Raw genomic sequence first — 22,035 nt, 5'->3', positions numbered from 1 at the left:
TTTAGAAACAGTATAAATGAAATAGACGAATAAAAAACATACACACACATACACACACACAAAAATCACTCAGCGACACCGTGCCGGGTTTGGCCGTAAGCACCGCGCAACCGTTTTGTGCTTGCATTTCCGGTCATTTCCTCATCCAAACAAGCGCTGTTTCCGTTACAGTTTGAATCGCTAGGGTGGGAATCCGGTAAATCTCGCGCGAGAGTGTGCGTGTGTGTGTGTACGGGTAGAAGCAGTCATCGGTCATCGGCACGGTGAGATGCCTTCGCGTTAATCCGTTTGAACTGCCGCCCGTACATCATGGTACACGTTCATAATCCCTCGATGTGGAGCGAAACTGACTGACATGCGTGCCCCCACGCCCCACCGACTCGGAAGAAAACCGTTGAGTATGATTTATGTGTGGCGATCGGTACACTCAACCACGATCAGCCAGAGCATCCTTTCTGGCGATCGTTAATCGGTTCTCCCCCTGGGTGTGTGAATGTTTTGTTGCCTTTGAAAGTATAACGCAACCTCCGTAAGATTCCCGATTGGAAATGGTTCACCGTGTGTGAATGTGTCCGTCTCCATTTTCCCGTCCGGGGTCCAGATCCAGAAATCGCCTAGTTTTGCATGCCAAAACTTAACCTACAGAATGGTCCAATTTTGGGTGCTTTGTGTTGTTGCTGTGTGCTTTTGGGTCCCTTTCCATCTGATCAGCGATATGTATGTGTGTATTTCCTTTCGCGAAAACACCTTAAAACAGTGGGAAACGGGGTCAACGCTTGGTGCATCAAATTAAATCTAATCACCTCGTCGAAATGGGAACATTTCGGTGGGCATCTCACTCACAAATAACCAGTAATAACCGTAATCACACGAAACGGATGCCTCTCTGCAACAAATGCAACTGGCACGAAGATAAATGCCGTCTTGACGGACAGCAAAAAAAAAACAGCCTACACAACTCGGGAAACAAATCAAACAAATGAAAATCAAACAAAAAAAAAACAACCATGAGTATACGCATACAGCAACTACCTGCGAAAACTCCGTGAGTGCGCGAGCGCGAATCGTCAGCCCAATCAGGAGGAGCAATATGCATATATGGGTCAAGCAGTAATTATCTGCCAAACGCGCATAACTTGTGTACACGATGTTTTGTTCGCATCCATCACTCGTGAACGCTGCTGTGTGCGATCGATACGATCAGGCAACGATCATCATGCACACATGCGTGCATGCGTGGGGCCTTGTTCTTATAATCATAATTTCCCTTCCCTCCCTATCAACTCCGGTGTATTGCAACGTCCCGAAACAAAAAAAAAAGAGTTACACCAACAAAGCAAACACTAACTACACTTGAGAAACGGCGCACGTGTACATAGTGCAGAGGAAAACATTAAATTTAATCTGTTGCATGCAGTTGTGAGAATCGTATCTAAGTCGTACCTTTACTCTTCTCTTGCGTTCTAATTCCAGAGTCCCACCCAATCGACCCAATAGGAGATATCGAGATCTGTGATCGACGCGTGTGCAGCTTCGAGTATGATCGAGAACAAAACTTTCTCCCTGAAGACGATTCTACCACCCCGATTTAAGCGCTTCAGCATTGTATAGACACCTTGGCGAACAGATACGCCTCTGCGTAAGGTGTCCGACAACAACAACAAAAAAACCGTATATTGATTGGGCATCTGTCGACCGGGACTTTGGGTCTACCAAGCTCCCTTGCTGTCAGTCTAAGTGGATCTGTTCCCAAACCTCGATACACACCACTACACTCGTGACCATCATCTCTCCAACATCATCTTCATCATCGTCTTCGTCGGTTCCAGCGTTCGTTCGGATACCGTGCCAAGCGTTCGGAACTAACGCAATCGTCGGAGCGCATCCCGAAGCGGCAACCTCGAAGGAAAACATTCCCTCCCAATCGAAAGCTTCCCCTTTTAGTGGGTTGCAGCATTATAGCTTCTCCCGGAGAGTGGGCCTAGTAGCTTCCGCGTAGTAGCAACTTCCACGCGTTCGGGGACCATCTTCACGAGAGCAGCCAGCCTCGCGAGAGCAGCCTACCAAAAAATATATATCCAGAGCGCCAGTCTCGGACGTCACACACAGCTGCTCGGAAGGGTTACAGCCGGCGCGCGATAGTTAATGCGTCGCCGCGCACACGAACAGCGCACCAGTGTTGGATCGGGTTTCGCTCGAAACGCGTCGCGAGTAGCAGCACCACCTGCAACGCAATCTACGGCTCCGCCGTTTGGGGCTGTTTGGGACGTGAACGAAGCGGTACCACGAACGTGTTATGTAAATCACTGGAAGCCTAACTTTGATCGCACGAGAGCGTTGTTGTTCAGCGGACATCCGCGGACAACTCTCCCATATTCTTATCATCGGCCAACATCAGCATCCCCATCCCTCGCACAGGAGGGATGTGCGTTTTTGTCAGTGGTTGTGTATGTGATCGTGTATTCCCGTGTTGACTATTGCGTGCGAATCGTAATATAATGCTCAAACACGAGCGGGTGCTTCGAACGTCCGCACCAAGAACTAACTGCGCACCGTACGAGTCATTCGCAAACTAAACTCCCCGTCCCGGCAGTGGGGGACCATCTGACTTTTACCGCATCACGTTCCATTGTGGCAAACTGTGGCATACTGGTGTCGGGCAAGTGTTTTAGTGTGGCTGGTGTCTGGAATGCCTTGGTGGATGGCAAAACAGTTGAAATGCTGACTTTGGCAAAAAACCATCCAACACGATCGCGTCCAGTGTAAACAGCCGACGGTAGCAGCAGCAGAAACCGCGACCAGAGTGTGTCTTCCGTTTGACGATGGTGTCGTTAGCGACAGTGCAGCACTTATTGATGGGTCCCGAGTCCGTTCACATCAGCGCGACGGGTGTGATGATAAGAAACGATCAGTTAAGATCAAGCTTGTGTGCGATCGGTAGCGCGATGATCGCGTACGAGTGATCCCTTCATCCGGACGATTAGCCGTGGGGGAAGGTGATTCAATTGGCAAAAGTGATAAGCGTGAAACCCTTTTTTTTCCTCTCGCGACCAAGCGACCATAGAAGGGCACCACTTGTGAAGGTGAAACGGCAATCTGCCTGTGTGTGTTTGTGTACGTGGGTCTGGGCCTTGTGTTGTTTTTACTTATTATTTTGAATTTGGTGTGCCCTATGCTGTAGTGCTGTGTTTGTGTGTTCAAGACCATTCCGGTGAAGAGTTGGAAATAAAGTATTTCGTGGTACGGGAGGTCATAACCACGACAGTGTTGACGTTGGAGAAGGTGTATGTAGGTGCTAAAAGTAACGTACATACGGTGGAGCAGCTAGTTAGCATCCCCCCACAAGCGGCAGCTGCCACTCAGTGCGCAGTAACCGTGGCGAACGGTTCGACGACAGTGTTTTGAGCATTCTGCCCCGACCGTGTAGCACCATCAGGCACCTTCCGCCGTGGCCATCATGTACTGGATCCGGTCGAAAAAGCTGCGCGAGCGGCTAGCGCTCGGATTCGGTGCCCTGCTCGTCCTCTTCACGCTACTGCTCGTGGTCGACCTGCAGATGGATCTGGGTGTGTCCAGGGGTGAGTTTATCCCGTCACACGCCCGTATCCGGTACGCGAATCAGCAGGATCGCAGCGGCATCTACAACGAGTTTCACCGGAAGTATCTGGCGAAAAGCAATGCATCCGGCTCGAAGGAATATCTAACGACAAATGCGCAAGCCCAACACCGCGGACACACCGACACATCCGGTCCGGGATATCCCGGCAAGTCGGCATCAACTACCACCGTTCCACCACCGCACGATCGCTTTAAGGATCTAACGGCGTTAGTGGTGGCACCGCGTGCAAGCAAACATCGTGCCCCACAACCCTTCGAACGGATTATTGTACGCGAAGAATCGTACACGGACGATCCAATCGATGAGGATGAAGCAAATCCAACGCTCGGCGAACTGTTGGACCTGCGGCCCAGTCCAAATGCATCCAACCTAGAGCGGTTTCAGTTGCGTATCTCCAAGCGCGAACTGTACAGCCGGGAGGACACGCTCGTGAATGCGGTAATCGACGACATGATCCGGCTACCCATCCTGCACGTGGTACAGAAGGAAGGTGGCACACAGCTGAAGCTGATCATCGACTATCCGAACGATGTGCACGCACTCTTCAAACCGATGCGATTCCCGCGTGAACAGCAAACCCTCCCGAATCATTTCTACTTCACCGATTACGAGCGACACACGGCCGAAATTGCGGCCTTCCACCTCGACCGGTTGCTCGGCTTCCGGAGAGCAATGCCGGTGACGGGGCGCATCCTTAACATCACCACCGAAATCTATCAGGTGGGTGATGAGGTTCTACTGAAGACGTTCTTCGTATCGCCGTCCAGCAATCTGTGCTTCCACGGCAAGTGTTCGTACTACTGCGATACGTCACACGCAATCTGTGGCAATCCGGACACGCTGGAAGGTTCGTTTGCCGCCTTTCTGCCGACGCAGGACGACACGCAGCGCAAGGTGTGGCGTCATCCGTGGCGCCGCTCGTACCACAAGCGCCGAAAGGCACAGTGGGAAACGGACTCCGACTACTGCACGATGGTGCGTGACATTCCACCGTACGACGAGGGTCGCCGGCTGCTCGACCTGATGGACATGTCCGTGTTTGACTTCCTCACCGGCAACATGGACCGGCACCATTACGAAACGTTCAAAATCTTCGGTAACGACACGTTCCCGATACACCTTGACCATGGCCGTGGGTTCGGTAAACCGTTCCACGACGAGTTGTCCATATTGGCGCCGGTACTGCAGTGTTGCTTGATCCGAGCGTCCACATTAGAAACGCTGTTGCGGTACCACAACGGTCCGAAACCACTGTCGGAAGCGATGCGTGAATCGATGGCGATCGATCCAATTGCGCCCGTACTGTGGGAACCACATCTGACGGCGCTGGATCGGCGCGTGGCCATTGTGCTGCAGGCTGTGCGAGACTGCATAAGGAAATCGACGGAAGATGAGGTGGCCGGTGGTATTCCCGAGGTTCCGAACGTGCTCGGCGAGACGGATACGGTGCCAAGGAATGGGTTCTACCGTTCCTAGCGACTGGCGTACCGGCGAAGGACGGATCTGCAGGAGCGGCATGCCCGGCTGCACGCCATTAATCGATACTCGATGGTGGGGGATCCCGCGAACCGTCCGCTTCAGTATCACCAGCAACATCAGCAACAACACCACCACCACCACCACCACTACCACCAACAGCAGCAACAAGGTGCTCCGAGAACAGGCTCGTCGACGCGCTTCGACCGAAGCCGAACTCTGTACATAGTTTAATTGATATAGTCATGCGTGCGTGTGTGCGTGTGTTTGTGGTAGTTAGTGCGATCCAGGACTAGTTGGACACTATTAGCGCTTAGGCAAATAAGGTTTAGGAAATTTAGTTCTTTTTTCTGTATAAACGGACGCGAATCGTCGAGTGTGTGTGCGTGTGCATGATGCAGGTGTGAAAGTGCGCGAGTGAAGTGAGTTAGTTAAACGGGCCAACTATACGAACGCCCTACGAAACGGCCTAGGTTCCTAGCGGAGTGTCAAACGAAACAGGATAAATATTGTAGCCGATAGGAGGATGATAAGATGCAAGCAAGAAGCGGATCGCGATTGGGCTTTGTTTTTTAGTTTAAGTTTTTTTAAGAACACCCGGATACGCTTAGAAAGCGCAAAACTCATCTAGCGGAAAATAGTATACTAGCAGCACACATACACTTGATCCTCACCGCTCCTCGATGGGGGCGTGAGTTCGAAGATCAGTAAAATATGGTTGTAAAATAGTAATAAAAACCTGACGAAAATGTAAACGAATGTTGAGGTTCATAGGCAAGCTACACCATCTCGTGTGCGTAGCGGAAATTTGGCGAAAGTTCTGATAACGAACCATTTCCCAACCAACCAACTCACAACTTCTGTTACTGTTAAGCTGCTCTTCTTCGGGGTGAGCTAAAATTTGAGTTATGTTTCCACTGTTAACCTTTATTCCCGGCTGCCTGTTAGGAAGTTAGGCGACAATATGCGAATAGGAGGAAAACCATTATTAGCACAATAGTTAAATACGTTCTTCATCCAACGGTGTGGAAACGTTTCCAACCTTTTTTGATGAAGCTTTGAGGCCAAAGTTTTATGACACTGCACTACATACGAAGTGTTATGGTTTGATCTAATTGTTTTGTACTCTCAGTTATGATACCACGCGATACTTTTGCCCGTTGTTGTTGCGTTTAAGTTTAAATTTGTTATCTCTGTTCGTCGTTTTTCCCTCTGCTTGCGAACTCCCAGAACTTCCCTCAGGATACAACTTTTTCCGGTTTTTCTTTCTATATTGATGTGGAGATATCGCTAGTTCATTCTAGTGGCCAGTAAATAGGAAAAAGTAAGAAAAAAATGATTATATTGCGCATGAAAGCAATTGGAAAACAAGAACCAGAACTACATGTACATCTTGCCGCAGGGAAGTCTTGTTTCGCTACACATATTAAAATATTAAAATACAAAACAATAGTCAAAGAAGTAATAGTGATGTAATGCACAACCATTTCACACGAGCAAATTGTAAAAGAAATAGATAGAGAGCTTCTACCACGCCAAATCGATACTTATTTGCGCATCGGGCACATTGTGATGTACGTTTCTTGTTCTCTGTAGTTATGTTTTTATTTTAAATGGTTCATTGCGCATCGCACGAGGAGAAAGAGAGGTTTTTAAGTTCCGTCAAGTGATTTAAATGTAGTAAGAGTACTGTGTATGTGTTAATAGCAACAAGAAAAGCAAAGAAAACCCCTTAAACATTGCACACATCAAGCAGCTTCTAGTAGTTGGCAAATGGAGCAGAAGAGAAACGCATTAAAGAGTATAATAAACGAAGCATTCAAAAACAAAAAACACACATAATAAATACCACACAAACAACCAACCATAAGATGGTTGAGAAAATAGCTACAGCATAACAGTAACGATTATAATAATGGAAATGTAACGAAATATGCGCTATACGATGAATGGGGTCTAATAGGCAGTAGAATACACACCAAAAGAATACCTGTCTGCAAAGCTCACGGTTTTTTTTATTTTGTTATTTTGATTGTTTTCTGTGGAAGAAAAAGAAGGGAAAAGCAAAGCTTTTCATTCACTTTTACATATCGCCCCGAAATCGCATCCCTTTATTGATCAGTTTGAATCGGGTGGCAGAAGAAGAAGCTTTAGGGAAAAACATGCGTTGCCAAAAACAAATTCAAAATTCCACTTCTTGTCAGAACGGGTTATAAGGTGCCCTGTGCAGTGGTAAAAAATCCACCCCACAACAACCAGAGAGAGAGAGCGATGGTTTGTTTTTGTTCCCACCTTTATTAAGCTGGATGAGTAGTGTACGCTCTGTACAGGTTTTTGGATGAACTTTAGGGTTTCGGTTCCTATTGTTAGCCATCCCACATCCGACTGCCAAAATTTCTCGCTTCCCTCTAACGGATCGATGCGTTAATTTTGTGGATAAAAAATACACAAACAAATCAACTGCTTAACACCCGAATGGGAATGAAGATCCGATATCGGAATTGTTCTCCCGTTACACCGGATTGTTCTGGTGCAAAAATTATTTGGATTTAGCAAGCAAATCATTCCTACCTATCGCTTCGGTTACTTTGATGAGAAGTGCGTTGAGTATAATTGTACATTTTGTAAAAAATATGGAAAATACAAACAAACACATTCACAAATACCTTTTTTATGTGTGTGTGTGTGTGTGTATGTGTGTGTGTACACGTTCACGTTCCCTCAGTCGCATAGAAACATTGGAATTTTTATGTACGTTTTCTTGTCTGTTATCCACGCAAATCGTTATTCGTTATTCTATTATCTGTACTACTGTGTGTGTGTGTGTGTATGAGTAGACAACGAGCTATCGAAACACATCGGGAAAGGAGCAATATTTCACTGTTAAAATCATTGTGTCAAAAACAAATAGTAATAGAAGCAAAATCCCTGTTCTTCCTTGGGTTTTTTCGTTGGTAATGATAAACTATCTCACACGCATCGTCTCGCTATTATCATCTGTCGATCCATGTGGTAAACATGACTTTTTGTATAACAGAATATCCAGAAAAAAAAGGAAAATACATTGAAAAGTTGAAAAGCGAATCAAACAAAATAAAAACACACACAAAACTCTACAAAACAAAACAAAAAACGATAAAAGTCTGTTGTTACTGTTTAGCTAAGGTATATTGAAAACAAAAACTGATAATTCGATAAAAAAAAACGGACTAGAAAAGTGTGCAAAAAACAAGAGAAAAAAAAGGTTACTAACCAGAGGTAATAAGTAAACAACTGAACAGCTGTGGTATCGATTATAAACTAATGATTATAATATATATTATTATAAAAACGGGACGGAGGAAAACCCTGAACGTAAAAAACGAATAAACTATTAAATTTGACAGTCAAAGAAAGACTCCAATGCGCGCGTTGTAACGTAAGCATTAAGAAATTGGTCCGAAAATTAAGTTTAGCAAATTATCACCTCGTTTTCAGCATAGAATGGTGGTGTGAAAAGATTTGAGTTCACTCTAGGCGGGGAGGGGTGCTAATGATATAGTTCGGTTGATTGAACTTTACCTTCCGAAGAAAAGCAAACACAATTCTAAATAGTTTATTTTGCGCACTTCATACGAGCCACGTGGGACGTAAACATGAGTTGTAGGAACTCCGGTTCCAGAAAGTCAACGGAGGATGTTTTTCTTTTCGTTTGTTTTGGTTTTGCATACATTTCTAGCAACAGCAAAACAAAATCTATTCACCGTCGTACAAAGCCCATATTTTTTAATTCCACCAAGGAGAGTTTGTTCGGGGAGTTACAGCGAAAAAAACAACTCCATAACGGAGTGAATCATAACACCTAGCGTGTACAGTACGTGCTCTGCTGCTGCTTCCTTTTCGTCATTCAGGGACACTTTATTTGCCTAGTGCACCGTTAACTGCTTGTTTCAATTGTGAGGGGGTTTTGTTTTCGTTAAGTATGCTCCAATATAATGCAACAAGCCATTAACCATACTGCTATCGCTGCTCGACCATAGTCCGACAGCTGGATCTTATCAACGGATGATCCAGCTGTAAGTAAAGCAAATTTCCCATCCTAGTGAAACCACGAACAACGAACAAAGTGGGAAAAGTTTGGTAATGAAATCATTTTATGAACTGTCCCGACTGAGAATTTCTGCATTCCTGCTTGCTCTTCGGTGGTGGAAAAAAGTTCAAAAGATACGGTTCACTATTCGCCGAACCATCCCAAGCTTTGGACAGGGAAATGATCAGCCCCAGTTACTGTTGGGGAAGTAAATTGTACAAAGAATTCAAGTAAGCACCTAAGAACTCGACTCTGTTCGTTCGTAGTCACCACAACAATTGCCACAATCTAGACAGGCAACTGAAGACGGTAAGTTTAAATTTCGTAACCTGACAGAAAAGGTTTTGGCCCAGCGTGTCCCAGTTTAATGGATTTCCAACAAAACCCCGGTGAAGGTGCTAATCGTCATATTTACATTTTTGTCACTCAAGTACATCATAGATAACGGAAACTATCTGGCGCTCTGAGTAGCTGTGTGGCACAGTGTTTAAATTTTTGTTTTATAATATCACTGCAATTGGTACAATCTTAGGGAAAGTCTAAGAAGCTCTGAGATTACTTTTGATGTTGATCTGTAGTACAATGCTCCGATGCTAATTACATACCAGTAGATGCACAACTGATCTTTAGTTTTTCTCTTCCCTCCCAGATTATTTAGCTGATAAAATAAAAGATTATGTAATTTTGTGTGATTTTTTCGGTAGCTCCTATCATTATCTGAATTGCTACAGCTACAGGAGAAGCTTCTTCCAGGTTGCAATTACCAATAACCTGCGAAATTTCCGCGACTGAACACCTAGTATCATCTTCTCTACTTTTATTACCATCAATAAAAAAAAGAATGAAAAATTGAATTCCAAATTGGATTTAGTATAAAAAAGAAAGAAAGATATTTTTCATTGCAATTACATTTCCTTGAGGCAGAAAAATTATTTTCTCGCACCGATGAGAAAAACATTCCCATCTCGTTTGTATCGGAAAGAGCAGGGGAATTTTGCACCAGAATTTGGTTCGTACGAGTGCAGAGATAAATCAAGGAGATGTTCTAGTAAGAGATGTAGAATTATAAAACAGATATTTTGTGTAAAAAAAACATATTTTGAATCATTTTATTTAACGTCTTAGGTTCCTCGTCAAGTAGTTTTTACAGTCAAAATACGATTTCATCTTATTTTCATCAATGTTCAACGATCAATAAACTAATAAGAATAGACAATATTAGCTAAAAATCTGATTACATGACTTCACATGGGTAGCAAAAACAAAAACACCCACCGAACTTAGATTCAATGTGATAGAAGGCCCCAATTTCCACTCCCTGCAGTGAAAAATCCACCCCCGAAAAGCTAAATCCATCATTGCAAATCACACGCCAAGCTTCCAGTTGCGTAAGCCTTACGATTTGGTGGACAATAGCTTTCTGTTTTCGTGAAGCTGGGAAAACTCTTTTCTGGACCAACCGTGTAAGACCGTGGGTTTTCTCTCCGTACCAAGCCCCAGCCTTATCAGCTCATCTCGATGCGTAAGCTGCTGTTTCATAGCTATCTCGACAAACCGAAAACAATGCAGCATGCAGTGATGTCTTGCCGTTACGTCTTCCCTTCTCAGTGAGCGTGCAGCAGTCACAGCATTGCTTCGGTACAAAAACTTTGCTAACAAGCAGTTCAGCAGAATGATACAACACTTGCTAGATGGAACTTCAACAACACAAACACATCCTTCAAATGCTGGCCGTGTGACCGTCTCAATTCAACTCTCGCGCTCGTCAATCTTTGTTTTTACACTGGTCTAATTAACAACGATCTCTTTTCACTGGTGAAACTGGTGTTTGAATGTACATTCTTTTTGCATTCCTGGGCCACTGAACGCTTTCGGACTACAATTCTTCCTTATCTGTGTCCTTTCATAGTAAGACACGACAGCGCATCCAAGTCCGAGCTATAAAACTTTTCGTCAAAAACTTTTTCCTCGCTTGCGGATAATGATGGCAAAGGCCCTTTTCTTACGAGTGCATTTTGCAGCAGCAGCCGTGCCTGTGGCCCGAATGAGATTAGTAATTTATTGTCGTACTCGTTGTGAATATTATTTGAGCGAAAAGTTTTTCGCAACTCATCTTTCGGTACTAATTAGCCAGCGGGAAACGTTGTTTTGTCCGATCGATTCTGAAAGGTTTAGTGGCGCACAGGTTGTAAGAAAAATGAAGTAGGAAATGTTGAAAACACTCAAATGATGCTTGTTGTAGAATGAAGAGCTTTGAGATTGTTTTATTTTCCTCATAGATTAATAGTTTTATGTTATAGACGACGGGTTGATGTAGAAGCGTTACGTGAACCGGTTCAAGCTGAGGTGAAAAAATAACCATGTAAAACAACCATTGCATACATTTAGGCGCAGATATTTTCGTGAGCTCACCACACTGTAAAACGAAATCTAAGCATCTTTTAAATTGCATATAAAAATCGATATATTAAGCATAAAAGGAAGAAATTATGTATTTATGTAACTTAAAACCAACCTCCTTCAACACTTAATTGAAATTGAAAAAATCTCTTCGATAACATCATTTTGTATAGTCAAATGCTACCGTGTCATTCCTATTGTCATTCTGAACGCACTGATGAATGCTTTCCTCAGACATTTAACATTCCAATTGCATTCCTTCATGCGCTTCCTGAATATTAAAAAAATTACACTCTTTACCGGGTGCAGCAAAGGTACAGACAACTTAACCTTCAACCCACCTAGTTGTGCATCATGTTATTTATTCCACACAAATTTCCAAGAGAAAATCCGAATGGACTCGAGGGAAAAAAAATGGTAACCAGCACTTCAAGCACAAATGATGGCAAAACTTTTCCCGACCACTAACAAGTAACGACGCACCGTTGAGTAAAAGGCTCCATTCTAAAGAAGGATGGCAATCGTGAGCAAGTCGCCGTTACAGGATCAGAATGGATCTCGTTCATTGGAGTACGTAGGCAGCAAGCAGTTCAGTGTTTTATGAACTTTCGAATAAAAATATCATAAATCTTTACGAAGGCTGATCAAATTATAAAACTTTGCACCAAATCAATTTGCGTCGGCTTTGGCACCCAGATGCCGAGGAAGAGGTATAGTTTTTTTTTTCTTGCTTTTGAAATGGTTTTACATCATACGATCGTATAAAAGTATGAAGCTATTCTATTTTACTCGAGACAGACAAACGAATCTCAGTGGTTGTCGTTTCGAGCCTTTGTGAAAGTTCTTGTCAATCTTTCCCTTTCTATTACTACTTGATAGCTTTCTCTCTTCATTTTTATACTTCGGCTCAAGTTTTCAAGGATGAATCTTGTATTCATAAAATATATACATCGGGCAGACACCTCCACCCAAGTGTAAGCACTCTTCAGCTTGCACTCTTCAAATGTGGATATAAAAAAAACCACAGTCGCCTACAGTAACAAAGCACGTGTAGCTTTTATAGGCCTCCAACTTTCACCAAGGGACTCATAAACCGCGGCAATGCAAACCAAACTTTTGACCATAACACTAGATTCGCTAGATCTAACTTCGCGCCATTAAAAGTGCGTCCAAAGTGTTAGGAAAGAAAGTTACCACCGTCTAAACGACATCCACCCGATGACGACATCCAGCCGATATTCATATATCAAGTACATACACACGCTCACCCAGTAACACTTACCAGCTCACCCACAAACCAGACGCGGGAGCATCCCAAACGTGCTAGGATGATGGAAACATTGCTTGGCAAACAAAAACTTTGACTGTATCTAATTATTGAGACCTCATCCAGCCACTACAAGGAAAGGGGCGATAATTATGACAGAAGTAAGGCAAGATTTATGATACACCCGTCATGTTTATGATAAGTACCGGATGCCCAGTTCCCGCGGTTACTATTTCCTGCCATCCCTTCCACAGGACACAGGACGAAGGTGTTTGTAATCGGTTATTAAAATATCATAGCCTGAATGGCCTTTTGCCAACTTTCTTAGTGGTGTGGTGTGGACCAAGCTTCTTGAGCGTTTCCCTTCCCTTGCTTTCCCTAAACACAAATATGCTATTCTCTTACTCCCGCTTTTACGCTCACAACTGCCTCACAGCTCAGCTGAGGGTTTCGTGATGAAAGTCATTTACATAATTGAGTAACAGTTTCACATTTGACTGGGAGCCTAATGGAACAGAACCCAAACGGCCAACGACTGACAGGCAGCAATATGAATGGAATAATTTGCTTCCTGCTATACGTTCGTCCACCCTCGGTAAAGCATTTGTACATTTTTGTTTTTCTCCACTATCGCATTTCCGATCGTGATTACGCTGATGATGATAACTGTAAGCAATTTTGGTAAACAATTAGACATCAGTGGCGTTAAAAGTTAATTTTGACGTTAAAAGAAGTAAAGACGTTGTTCCTTACTTGTTAGAAAATATTAATTGTTCCATGTATTTAGGTAAAACATTTGTAGTTTCAAAATGATAATAAAAATATGATTGAACCATAATTTTCAATTTTATTCTCACGTCTTACTCGTTTGCTTTCTTAAACAGAATGTTGCCAATTTTGGATTATCTTAAGAACTGTTGAAAGATGGCTGTAAGGTACGTTTGCAATAAAGCTCTCGTTTTTGATAAACAAAATAACGTAAGTTGGGGCAAGTGTCAATGGAATCAGCACATTAAATGGATGATGGATTAGCGAGGCTCAACAGCACCATTTTCCGCCAATGGAGAGGGGGAGTTGTTAATGCAACGCATAGAAACGTTATGCGCCTAATGGTTATGCAATGCATTTGGACACATCATTTTTTCAATTAATCGACGAACTGTACCGGCAAAAACACGTGCACAAAGATAATTTGGAACAAAAATTATAAATAATGAACAGGTTTACCCCCTCTTCGTTTGTCTCTGATTAATCTGTGTAAGTAGTGTAGCAAACTTGCAAATATGATCAACATCATTAGCGTAATTAAATAAAACTCAATCATGTAAGCAAAGTGACAGTGACGATCTCTACTCAAAAGGCTTCACTCGATATGAGCTCTTTTCTTTCAATCAGTGCCGTAAATACGTTTCGAATCACCAAAAACAATTTTTGCACGGAATGCACAAACATTTTTACATTTTATTGCCTAAATGGCGATTTACTGTAGCGCATATTGCTCAAGATGCGGGGTGTGTGCACACATATCCATCAAGCTGCTTATCGCACTCCGCGTCGTCCCATTTTCCACGCTGCTGCTCACCTTTCCAGTTGCCAACCGTCAAGCATTCCTGGCGTCCACCAAGATTGTTGGGCTCTCCGGGGTAGAAGTTCTTGTAGTCCAAGTTCTTAATCTGCCTGTGCAATCCAATCCACATCCAGCGACCATCCCGGCCAATGTCCGTTCCTCCGATGTAGTAAGTGCCGTTCGGGTTGCTAGAGCTGGCCAACGCTTTCTCCACAAGCGCTTGATCGCTTGGCGACTCGATAGCAGCTAAATAGGCTCCCAGTTCGTTGCAATCATGCCACGCTTGGAAAAAGCTGGAGCTTTTCGTGATAACGACGAATCTTTTGGGAGTGGCTATGGACGATAAGTTTAGCATCAATAGTTAGATGGTTTTCAATTGTCTCCTATTGCTTCCATCTTACCTTCGACAGCATTAAATGCGATCAACGCCACACACAACGACAGGAAGATAGTTTTGCACGACATGTTGCTGTTTGTGGTGAAGCAATAATGCACCAAACTGTGATGGAGAATCGCTCTTGCCGGCGCTATTTATACTCAATCTTAACGCAGATGTTCTGTTGACGCAGGTGCCATTCAAATGCCTAAAAACCGTGTTGCAGACTAAGACAACGTGCTGCCGTTAGAATTAATCGTGTCTTAGGGAAAAGAGATGTTAAAATGATGAATAAAATTATGCATTTAACATTAGCTTTACTTTTTGTAAATAAGGACAAATTAGACACATAAGATTGTCGACATGAATCGCACTCCAATGTAGAAATACTTTGATCACAACAGTTAGCTAAATAGCAGAGGATCAGCTACATTCATTTTTAAATTTGAAGTAAATTTTTCTTGTTAATCAAAATTAAAAGATTTTGTAGCTACTGTCCCGTTGTTACTCAATGCAGCACCAGTTGGCCGAGATTGCGAATCGTACACGCATAAACCAACGAGTGCCACATCATAAGCCACCTGCGTCAACAGAACTTCTGCACGAATAAGATTGAGTATAAATAGCGCCGGCAAGAGCGATTCTCCATCACAGTTTGGTGCATTATTGCTTCACCACAAACAACAACATGTCGTGCAAAACTATCTTCCTGTCGTTGTGTGTGGCGTTGATCGCATTTAATGCCGTCCAAGGTAAGATGGGAGCAATAGGAGACGATTGAATGCCATCCAACTACTAATGCTAAACTTACTATCCGTAGGTGGAGGTTTTAATGCTAAACGGTACGTCGTTATCGCGAAGAGCGTTGACTTTTTCGAAGCATGGCATGAGTGCAATTCCATCGAAGGATATTTAGCTCCTGTTGAGTCGCTGGATGATCAAAACCGCTTAGAGCTTGCACTGGCCAATTCCAACAACCCTGACGGCATTTACTACATCGGAGGCACTGAAATTGGTCGGAAAGCTCGCTGGATGTGGATCGCCCTTAACCAGAAGATTTCGGATAAAGGCTTCACAAACTTTTACCCCGGAGAGCCCAACAATCTTGGTGGACGCCAGGGATGTTTGACGGTTGGCAACTGGAAAGGTGAACAGCAGCGTGGTAAATGGGACGATTCGGAGTGTGATAAGAAACTCGATGGATTTGTTTGTGCATACCCATCCTGTGGATAGTGTCGAACTTTCAACACTGTAGTGCGAAATGCAGCAAATAAACTGTTGTCTTACATGTTAATAAATGTTGTTACATGATTTGTTTTACTAATACTGTTTGTCACAAATATATCTATGTTAATCTAAGCATGTAATCCAATTGTAGCTCGTTGTTGAAAAAATTTGTTCTGTTTTTTTACTGGAAAGTGTTGTGTGTAAGAAGTTAAAGACACCGGTCTTTACCGGGCGGGACTGTCTATCAAACCATAACTGGTTGGTCAAGTCTTGTTAAGGGAGGGTGGCATGTACTTTATAAAATAATTTATTCCATTGTAGTTGAACGTTTTATGTGTTGTTCCTGTTGGTTGGTGGAATAAATTGAAACTATTATCTTTGTCAAAATAAAACCATATTAAAAAACAATAGAATTCTCAACAGTTCTCAAATAATACACCTTAGTTCCCAACTACCTACCTTGAATGGAGTTTGAATAAGTATCAGCTGTATGAAAACGATCCTTCAAACTAAGACTCTTTTTTGTTTTTTAATGAATATTTTATAAAATTACAAAATTGTTTACAAAAATCAACGTCATTGCCGATCGTTTGACAGCCAACCCCGTCACCGAGGATGAACCAAAGTACACAGCAAAATGTGCAAGTAGGCGACGATCGAAGAGCAATGGCGCCCTGCCGCAAAGTTTTTTGGTTCCAATAGGTTTAGCTATAGGAGATATAATACGAAGAGATAAGTAAGCGCGACAAAAGACAACGTTATTTACCCATACAGTTAATATGCGTGTGCTCGATACTGAAATAGGCCAAAGATACAAGAAATAATCAGAAGCGATCGAGAAGCGATAGAATCAACAGCTGTGCGTGCGAATATTAACGAAAAGGATAGCAAACGCAACGGTAGTAGTTGGATTGTCTTGCACTCTTTAATTAATCCTTTCTACAGCACATCAGCTGTACCTCAAAGAAGCAATAGTGGACCTTCTTCTGCTATTTATAAGTGACTAGTCAAAGTCCAGTAGAACCTAACTTTACACCCTCAAACTCTGGTGTGCCTGCAAACTCCGGAATGCAACTCCGAAAACCGAAAACTTTAAACCTTTTTTCCATTGACAGCCTGTAGATGGTCTCAGTATTACACAATCAGTCAAACAGTAAATGGTCTGGAACGTGCCAATACGTAGTGAAGGCCCGGCAGTATCTGCGTAGGAGGTTTTGAAAAAAAAGGTTCCCGATTCGTGGTAATAAATGGTGTTGTGGTTGTGGTATTTATTTTTCATGTGCTTGTGCTAAAAGTTTAGAAACTGTTATTTGTTCATCGCCAATTCAATGCTTATGACACCTTGATGCAATCATGTCTACGCTCCAATCCCTACGCTTTCTGGCGTTTTGAAAATTATCGCAGAAATTCGCATCACATTCCCCTGTACATGTCCCTTGCAGCGATTATTGCTTCGCTCCGAAATATGTGGTCTTTTTTGCTGAACCAGTCTGTTCCTGCATTTACTTCTGGATCTCAAGAAACTGCAGTATTGCAGTATTGCAGAAAAATCTTATTTTAAACTGATTCCAGCTTTTGTTTTGTCTATGATGGGCCTAACGTTTACGCTCACTATTGGAGGTTTTTATAAGAAGGATCGTCAACAACGAATTAACGAATAGCAAATTGTCTGTTTATGAAATAGTCTAGATGAAGTTGAAGCTTGCATACATCGAAAAGATTAAACAAAACAATTTTCAACGCCAAAAGACAGCATGTTTCGGAGACCAGAACTCACTAAAGGCGTTTAGCGACAGTTGTAGTACTGCTGTGAGTTATTGACGTAAATGTTCGTTGTTGCTTTTTACCAATGTTTGATGGTAAAACGTAAAAACACAACAACTAAACGAGAGTGTACAGTACATCGTGAATCAGATTTCTCAGGTGTTGTATCTAGTCGCTGTTCGCTATGTTCATGACTCCGCAGTTCTGATTTCCTCCTCCGATCAACTTCGAAGTGGTGTTGTGTGATGTTTGGAAAATATTTACACAGTTGTAGTAAGTTTGGAATTTCCACAAAGGCAACGGTTGACGTCATTCGTTTATTTTATCAGCCGTTCACCAATGTTTTAAATTAAAAACCTAGCTTGAGTTTAAACACTTGTCAAGCGTGCAGAGTCTAGTTGGTAACAGCTGTGCGAAACACTTTCTTTTTAAATGTAGATAGTTCCTTGACCTGACTAGATTGAGTTCATTGACTTTAAAAAAAAGCAATATAAGTCCATGGATTTATAGATTTTGAAGAAACTGTTAAACATTGAGTGCACATTAAGTGCAATCATCACATCAGATGATTTCTGTCCAAGCCAAGGTATCATATCGTAGTAGAATTAAAATCACTAACTATTAAACATCGATAGACAATATGGTACTGAACCGTCATAATCAATTGTAAATATTAAACATCGATCTATAAGTCAACCCAGATCCTGGCATACGCTGCTATATCATCATTAGTCTGCGGCTCTCCCAGGTAGCAGAGGCCTACCAAAGGATCGAGCAGCCGGCATAAAACCTCGGGTTGCAGATTAACAAGGCAAAGACCAAATTGATGGTGACACCATCAGCGGCCCTACTAAGAAATCCGGAACTACGTGGGGGTGATGTACGGATAGGTGACCGCAAATTTGAAGTCGTCCAAAACTTTACCACCTACCACCTCGGGTCAAAAGTCAGCACCGAAAACAGCATAGAGACGGAGTTGCGCACTAGGATGCTGGCGGCCAGCCGGTCTTTCTACTATGTTCTTTCTATTTTTCTGAAGAAATATCTTACCTAAAAAATCTGTCACGAAGGCCGAAGCTCGGACTGTACCTTTATAGTCCCAGTACTCACATACGCCTCTGAGACATAGACCCTGTCCAAAACAGACGAAGCCCTCTGAGTCGTGCTCGAGAGGAAAATGCTCAGAAGTGGAAGGATGTATATGTGGAAGGACAATGGAGGAGCCGCTATAACGACGAGCTGTACGAACTGTATGACGACCTCACCGTCATGCAGCGAATTAGGCTCACCAGGCTCTGATGGGCTGGCCATGTTATACGCATGGCACTGGACGACCCAGCTCAGAAAGTTCTTTTAGGCCGTCCACACGGACAGAGGATGCGTGGTAGGCCCAGATTGAGGTGGGAGGATGGCGTGGAATCATCCGCTATCAAGGCCGGGATAACCGGTTTGGCGGACAACGGCGCGTGACCGCGAGCGGTTCCGGATTCTCCTGCGGCAGGCCAAAACCACAAAGCGGTTGTAGCACCTGAGAAGTAAGTAAGTAAACTATTAAACATCAGAGCGATCATCAGCATCAGTCCACGGATCACTCTTTCAATCAAACTATAAGCCAAGCTGCTAGCGATAGAAACGCAGGACTTGCAAATTTCTTTGTAGAAATTTAACTCCACTCCAACTCCAAAAACCATCCAACTGCTGTTCCCATTCTAATGTTTGTTCCGTATGTTTGAGAAGCATAGACGATTGACGTCATTCGCTGTTCATTTTGCCAATTACCAATCCTTAAAAGACAGAAGTAAATAAGAACTCTCACCTGCGTAAACAAGAAACCAGAAGACTTGCCAACGATACGGTTCGTGAATGTTAGAGAAGTGAATTAGAAAGCTCATCTGCGCAAACATGGAAAAAAGGCTCACCATCGCACATTGTGTATTCAAATTTTGTGTTTTTGTTTTACTGAACGTTCCTCTGTTTTACTTTACTTTTCATTGAGCCGTTTGATTCGTACCATAACCTGTCGGCTTGTCGTTCTCGTCTAACGCGGTGTGGTAATTTCATTAAGAAGCGTCTGTGTTTTATTACTATATTCTTCATTCAACTAGTAAACAATGCACATACAAAGCTGCAAAGTTGCCTGAGCTATGGTTTCTGATGTTTCATCTACTTAAGACACAGCGGAAAAGCATACAACTAAATGCTTAAAGTAACGTGCCACTCAATCCACCGTAGCAGCTCGACCTCCGACTAGATGGTTTGTGTTTTGTGGGTGTGTGTGTGTGTGTTGTTCGTGAGTGTTGCAGTAAAATAATTAACGTTGCAGTTCCTTCCGAAACTGGACACTAACCAAACCACGGATAGAATTACCACCGCAGCTAGACTCGTGGTGTAATGGGCGTTGGTTAGCTTTGCCCAACTGCAGCCACCATCGGAACCCGCTGGCCCTAATGAGCTATACGTGGTCGCCTGGTATCGAGAGTAATTTATTTTGAGCAGAAAATTCCAGGTGACCATTAAACTAATTAAACGGCTACCCAAGCGCATCTCGCATCCTAGCGTTTGCGACCTTCGCAAACCATTGTGCTGCGTCTTGCGAACATTGCCAGTTTGCTGTCAAGGATGCGCTTAAGAAGGATGCAGCCACACACTCACTATCTCGTTCATCCCCATTCACCCTGCGGATGTATCCTTTCATCCTTCCTTCATCGAGATTATATAGTAAAGCGGTATCGTTTTTACCATTCTCTTCAGTAAACATCCTGTTTGTCCATTCCAGTTGGGAAAATAGCACATTTCTTCGTGGGGCCTGAATGGTCGTCTGGTCTGGCCGCTAACCGAAGAACGCTGATGCATCATCGTGTGCAGAAAAAGAGAAAGGTGGCAATTTTCGCGCCGTAGCCCGTGCTCATGGTGTACCTGGTCAAAGTGTCATATTTTGGGTTCTTCTTCACTGTGTCTGGGCTCTTTCGGAGTGGCACTGGTGCAACGTTTCACTATGATTGTGTTGCTGACTCGGCCACTGGACCGTACTTCCGGTTCGAAACACAGAAATAAGAAACCAACTAACGACGATTGTGGTTTGGTCATTTTACTGAACTGAACGTAACGAGAGAAACCCCCGGTACGGACATCAGGTAAGAAATCACACCTTTTTTGCTTGGTAACTTCACGTAAGAAAAGCAGGATAAAATATGATACAATCGAGCGTGCGTTAGTTAGGGGTTTTTGCTTATGAAAACCTTCCCTGTGCAGGATAAGAGCCGATAAGCCACGCAAAGTCTGGTCTTTCTTGCAGAGAGAGAAAAAAAAACAATTTAACCAACGGTAACGTTTTAGAAACAATTCTTCAACCATCCGGCCATTGCCTTGTTTGTGATAAATTATTTATCACGCACCACCGAGAACCGCGAAACAGACCCATAAATTAACTCAATCCAGACTTACTTTCCCGCTGCAGAAAAGGCACAAGCAATGGCGCAGACTGTGAAGTGAATCTGTGTATGCATTTCATCACTCACCACCAGGAGACGGTAAAGTTCTGGTTCGCGAGAAGAAAAAAACACGATAGGACGCACAAAGAACGCAAAACCTTGTCCCTACATCAGCAGAGATTTTTTCCCTGTGAATCATCGCGTACACACTACTGTGTCTTATGTTGTAGTAGTTATTAAGAGTAGAATGAGTTACAAAAATAAAACTATAATAGGAAAAATCTGTTGTCATGGAGAGGATCACCATCGCTATGATGGTCCCTTACACAGCGTTGTGATTATTCTTGCTGTACTCGGATTAAAATGCAACACATTGCACACTTTATTTTTGGTTGAGTCAAGGACGTCCAACTGCGACGGCTGTTCACTGTTTATTCACGGCTGTGAGTGCTAGCCCGCGGCTGCCTATCCTGAGTGTCCATCCGTGTATATTTCTTAGGACATTTGTTCTTGATTTTATTTGAAAGTTTTCAGGACATGTCATGTATCATATTGTACAATGATGGCATAATATTTACTTAATTTTTGAACGGTTCTTGGTGATGGCGCGGCTTACGTTTGACTTTTAAGTGTAGTGTGTCTGTGGCTGTCGGTCTGGTAATATTTTTAAAGATTTTTATATTTCTTTGGGTCTTCTTTTTTTAGCTTAACGACCTCCCAGATCACGCCAATCATCAAATGGTTTATACTAGACACCATATTGGACACCACGTAGTTGGATACTCAGTCCTCACTACAGGGCGGACCGTTGCCCTGTAGGATGGAGTTTGAGCCCTGGT

General features: G+C 43.2%; 3 protein-coding genes across 3 annotated transcripts; 2 read left to right on the top strand and 1 right to left on the bottom strand.

Annotated features, from left to right (window-relative positions):
• Positions 1–3,457: 3,457 nt before the first annotated feature.
• On the top strand, positions 3,458–5,243 carry LOC126557658 (extracellular serine/threonine protein kinase FAM20C). The gene has a single exon (XM_050213512.1). The coding sequence runs from the start codon at positions 3,458–3,460 to the stop codon at positions 5,093–5,095; it is 1,638 nt and encodes a 545-aa protein (XP_050069469.1). The 3' UTR covers positions 5,096–5,243.
• A 9,087-nt stretch (positions 5,244–14,330) lies between these two features.
• LOC126565030 (ladderlectin-like) lies at positions 14,331–14,912 on the bottom strand. Its single transcript, XM_050222173.1, has 2 exons — positions 14,800–14,912; positions 14,331–14,731 (listed from the first exon to the last, which is right to left on the bottom strand). Exons 1-2 carry the CDS (start codon positions 14,861–14,863, stop codon positions 14,331–14,333), a joined length of 465 nt encoding a protein of 154 aa, XP_050078130.1. The 5' UTR covers positions 14,864–14,912.
• A 550-nt stretch (positions 14,913–15,462) lies between these two features.
• On the top strand, positions 15,463–16,007 carry LOC126565021 (perlucin-like). The gene is made up of 2 exons (XM_050222162.1): positions 15,463–15,526; positions 15,595–16,007. Exons 1-2 carry the CDS (start codon positions 15,463–15,465, stop codon positions 16,005–16,007), a joined length of 477 nt encoding a protein of 158 aa, XP_050078119.1.
• Positions 16,008–22,035: the final 6,028 nt, after the last annotated feature.

This window comes from Anopheles maculipalpis, chromosome 2RL (assembly GCF_943734695.1).
Source record: "Anopheles maculipalpis chromosome 2RL, idAnoMacuDA_375_x, whole genome shotgun sequence".
Lineage (NCBI taxonomy): Eukaryota > Metazoa > Arthropoda > Insecta > Diptera > Culicidae > Anopheles > Anopheles maculipalpis.
This window is presented reverse-complemented; position numbering and strand designations above follow the sequence as displayed.

Coding starts and splice junctions, on each gene's coding strand:
- LOC126557658 (XM_050213512.1), top strand. CDS start 3,458: ATGTACTGGATCCGGTCGAAAAAGCTGCGCGAGCGGCTAGCGCTCGGA.
- LOC126565030 (XM_050222173.1), bottom strand. CDS start 14,863: ATGTCGTGCAAAACTATCTTCCTGTCGTTGTGTGTGGCGTTGATCGCA. Junction 14,732..14,799: donor CGCATTTAATGCTGTCGAAG/GTAAGATGGAAG, acceptor TATCGTCCATAG/CCACTCCCAAAAGATTCGTC.
- LOC126565021 (XM_050222162.1), top strand. CDS start 15,463: ATGTCGTGCAAAACTATCTTCCTGTCGTTGTGTGTGGCGTTGATCGCA. Junction 15,527..15,594: donor CGCATTTAATGCCGTCCAAG/GTAAGATGGGAG, acceptor TACTATCCGTAG/GTGGAGGTTTTAATGCTAAA.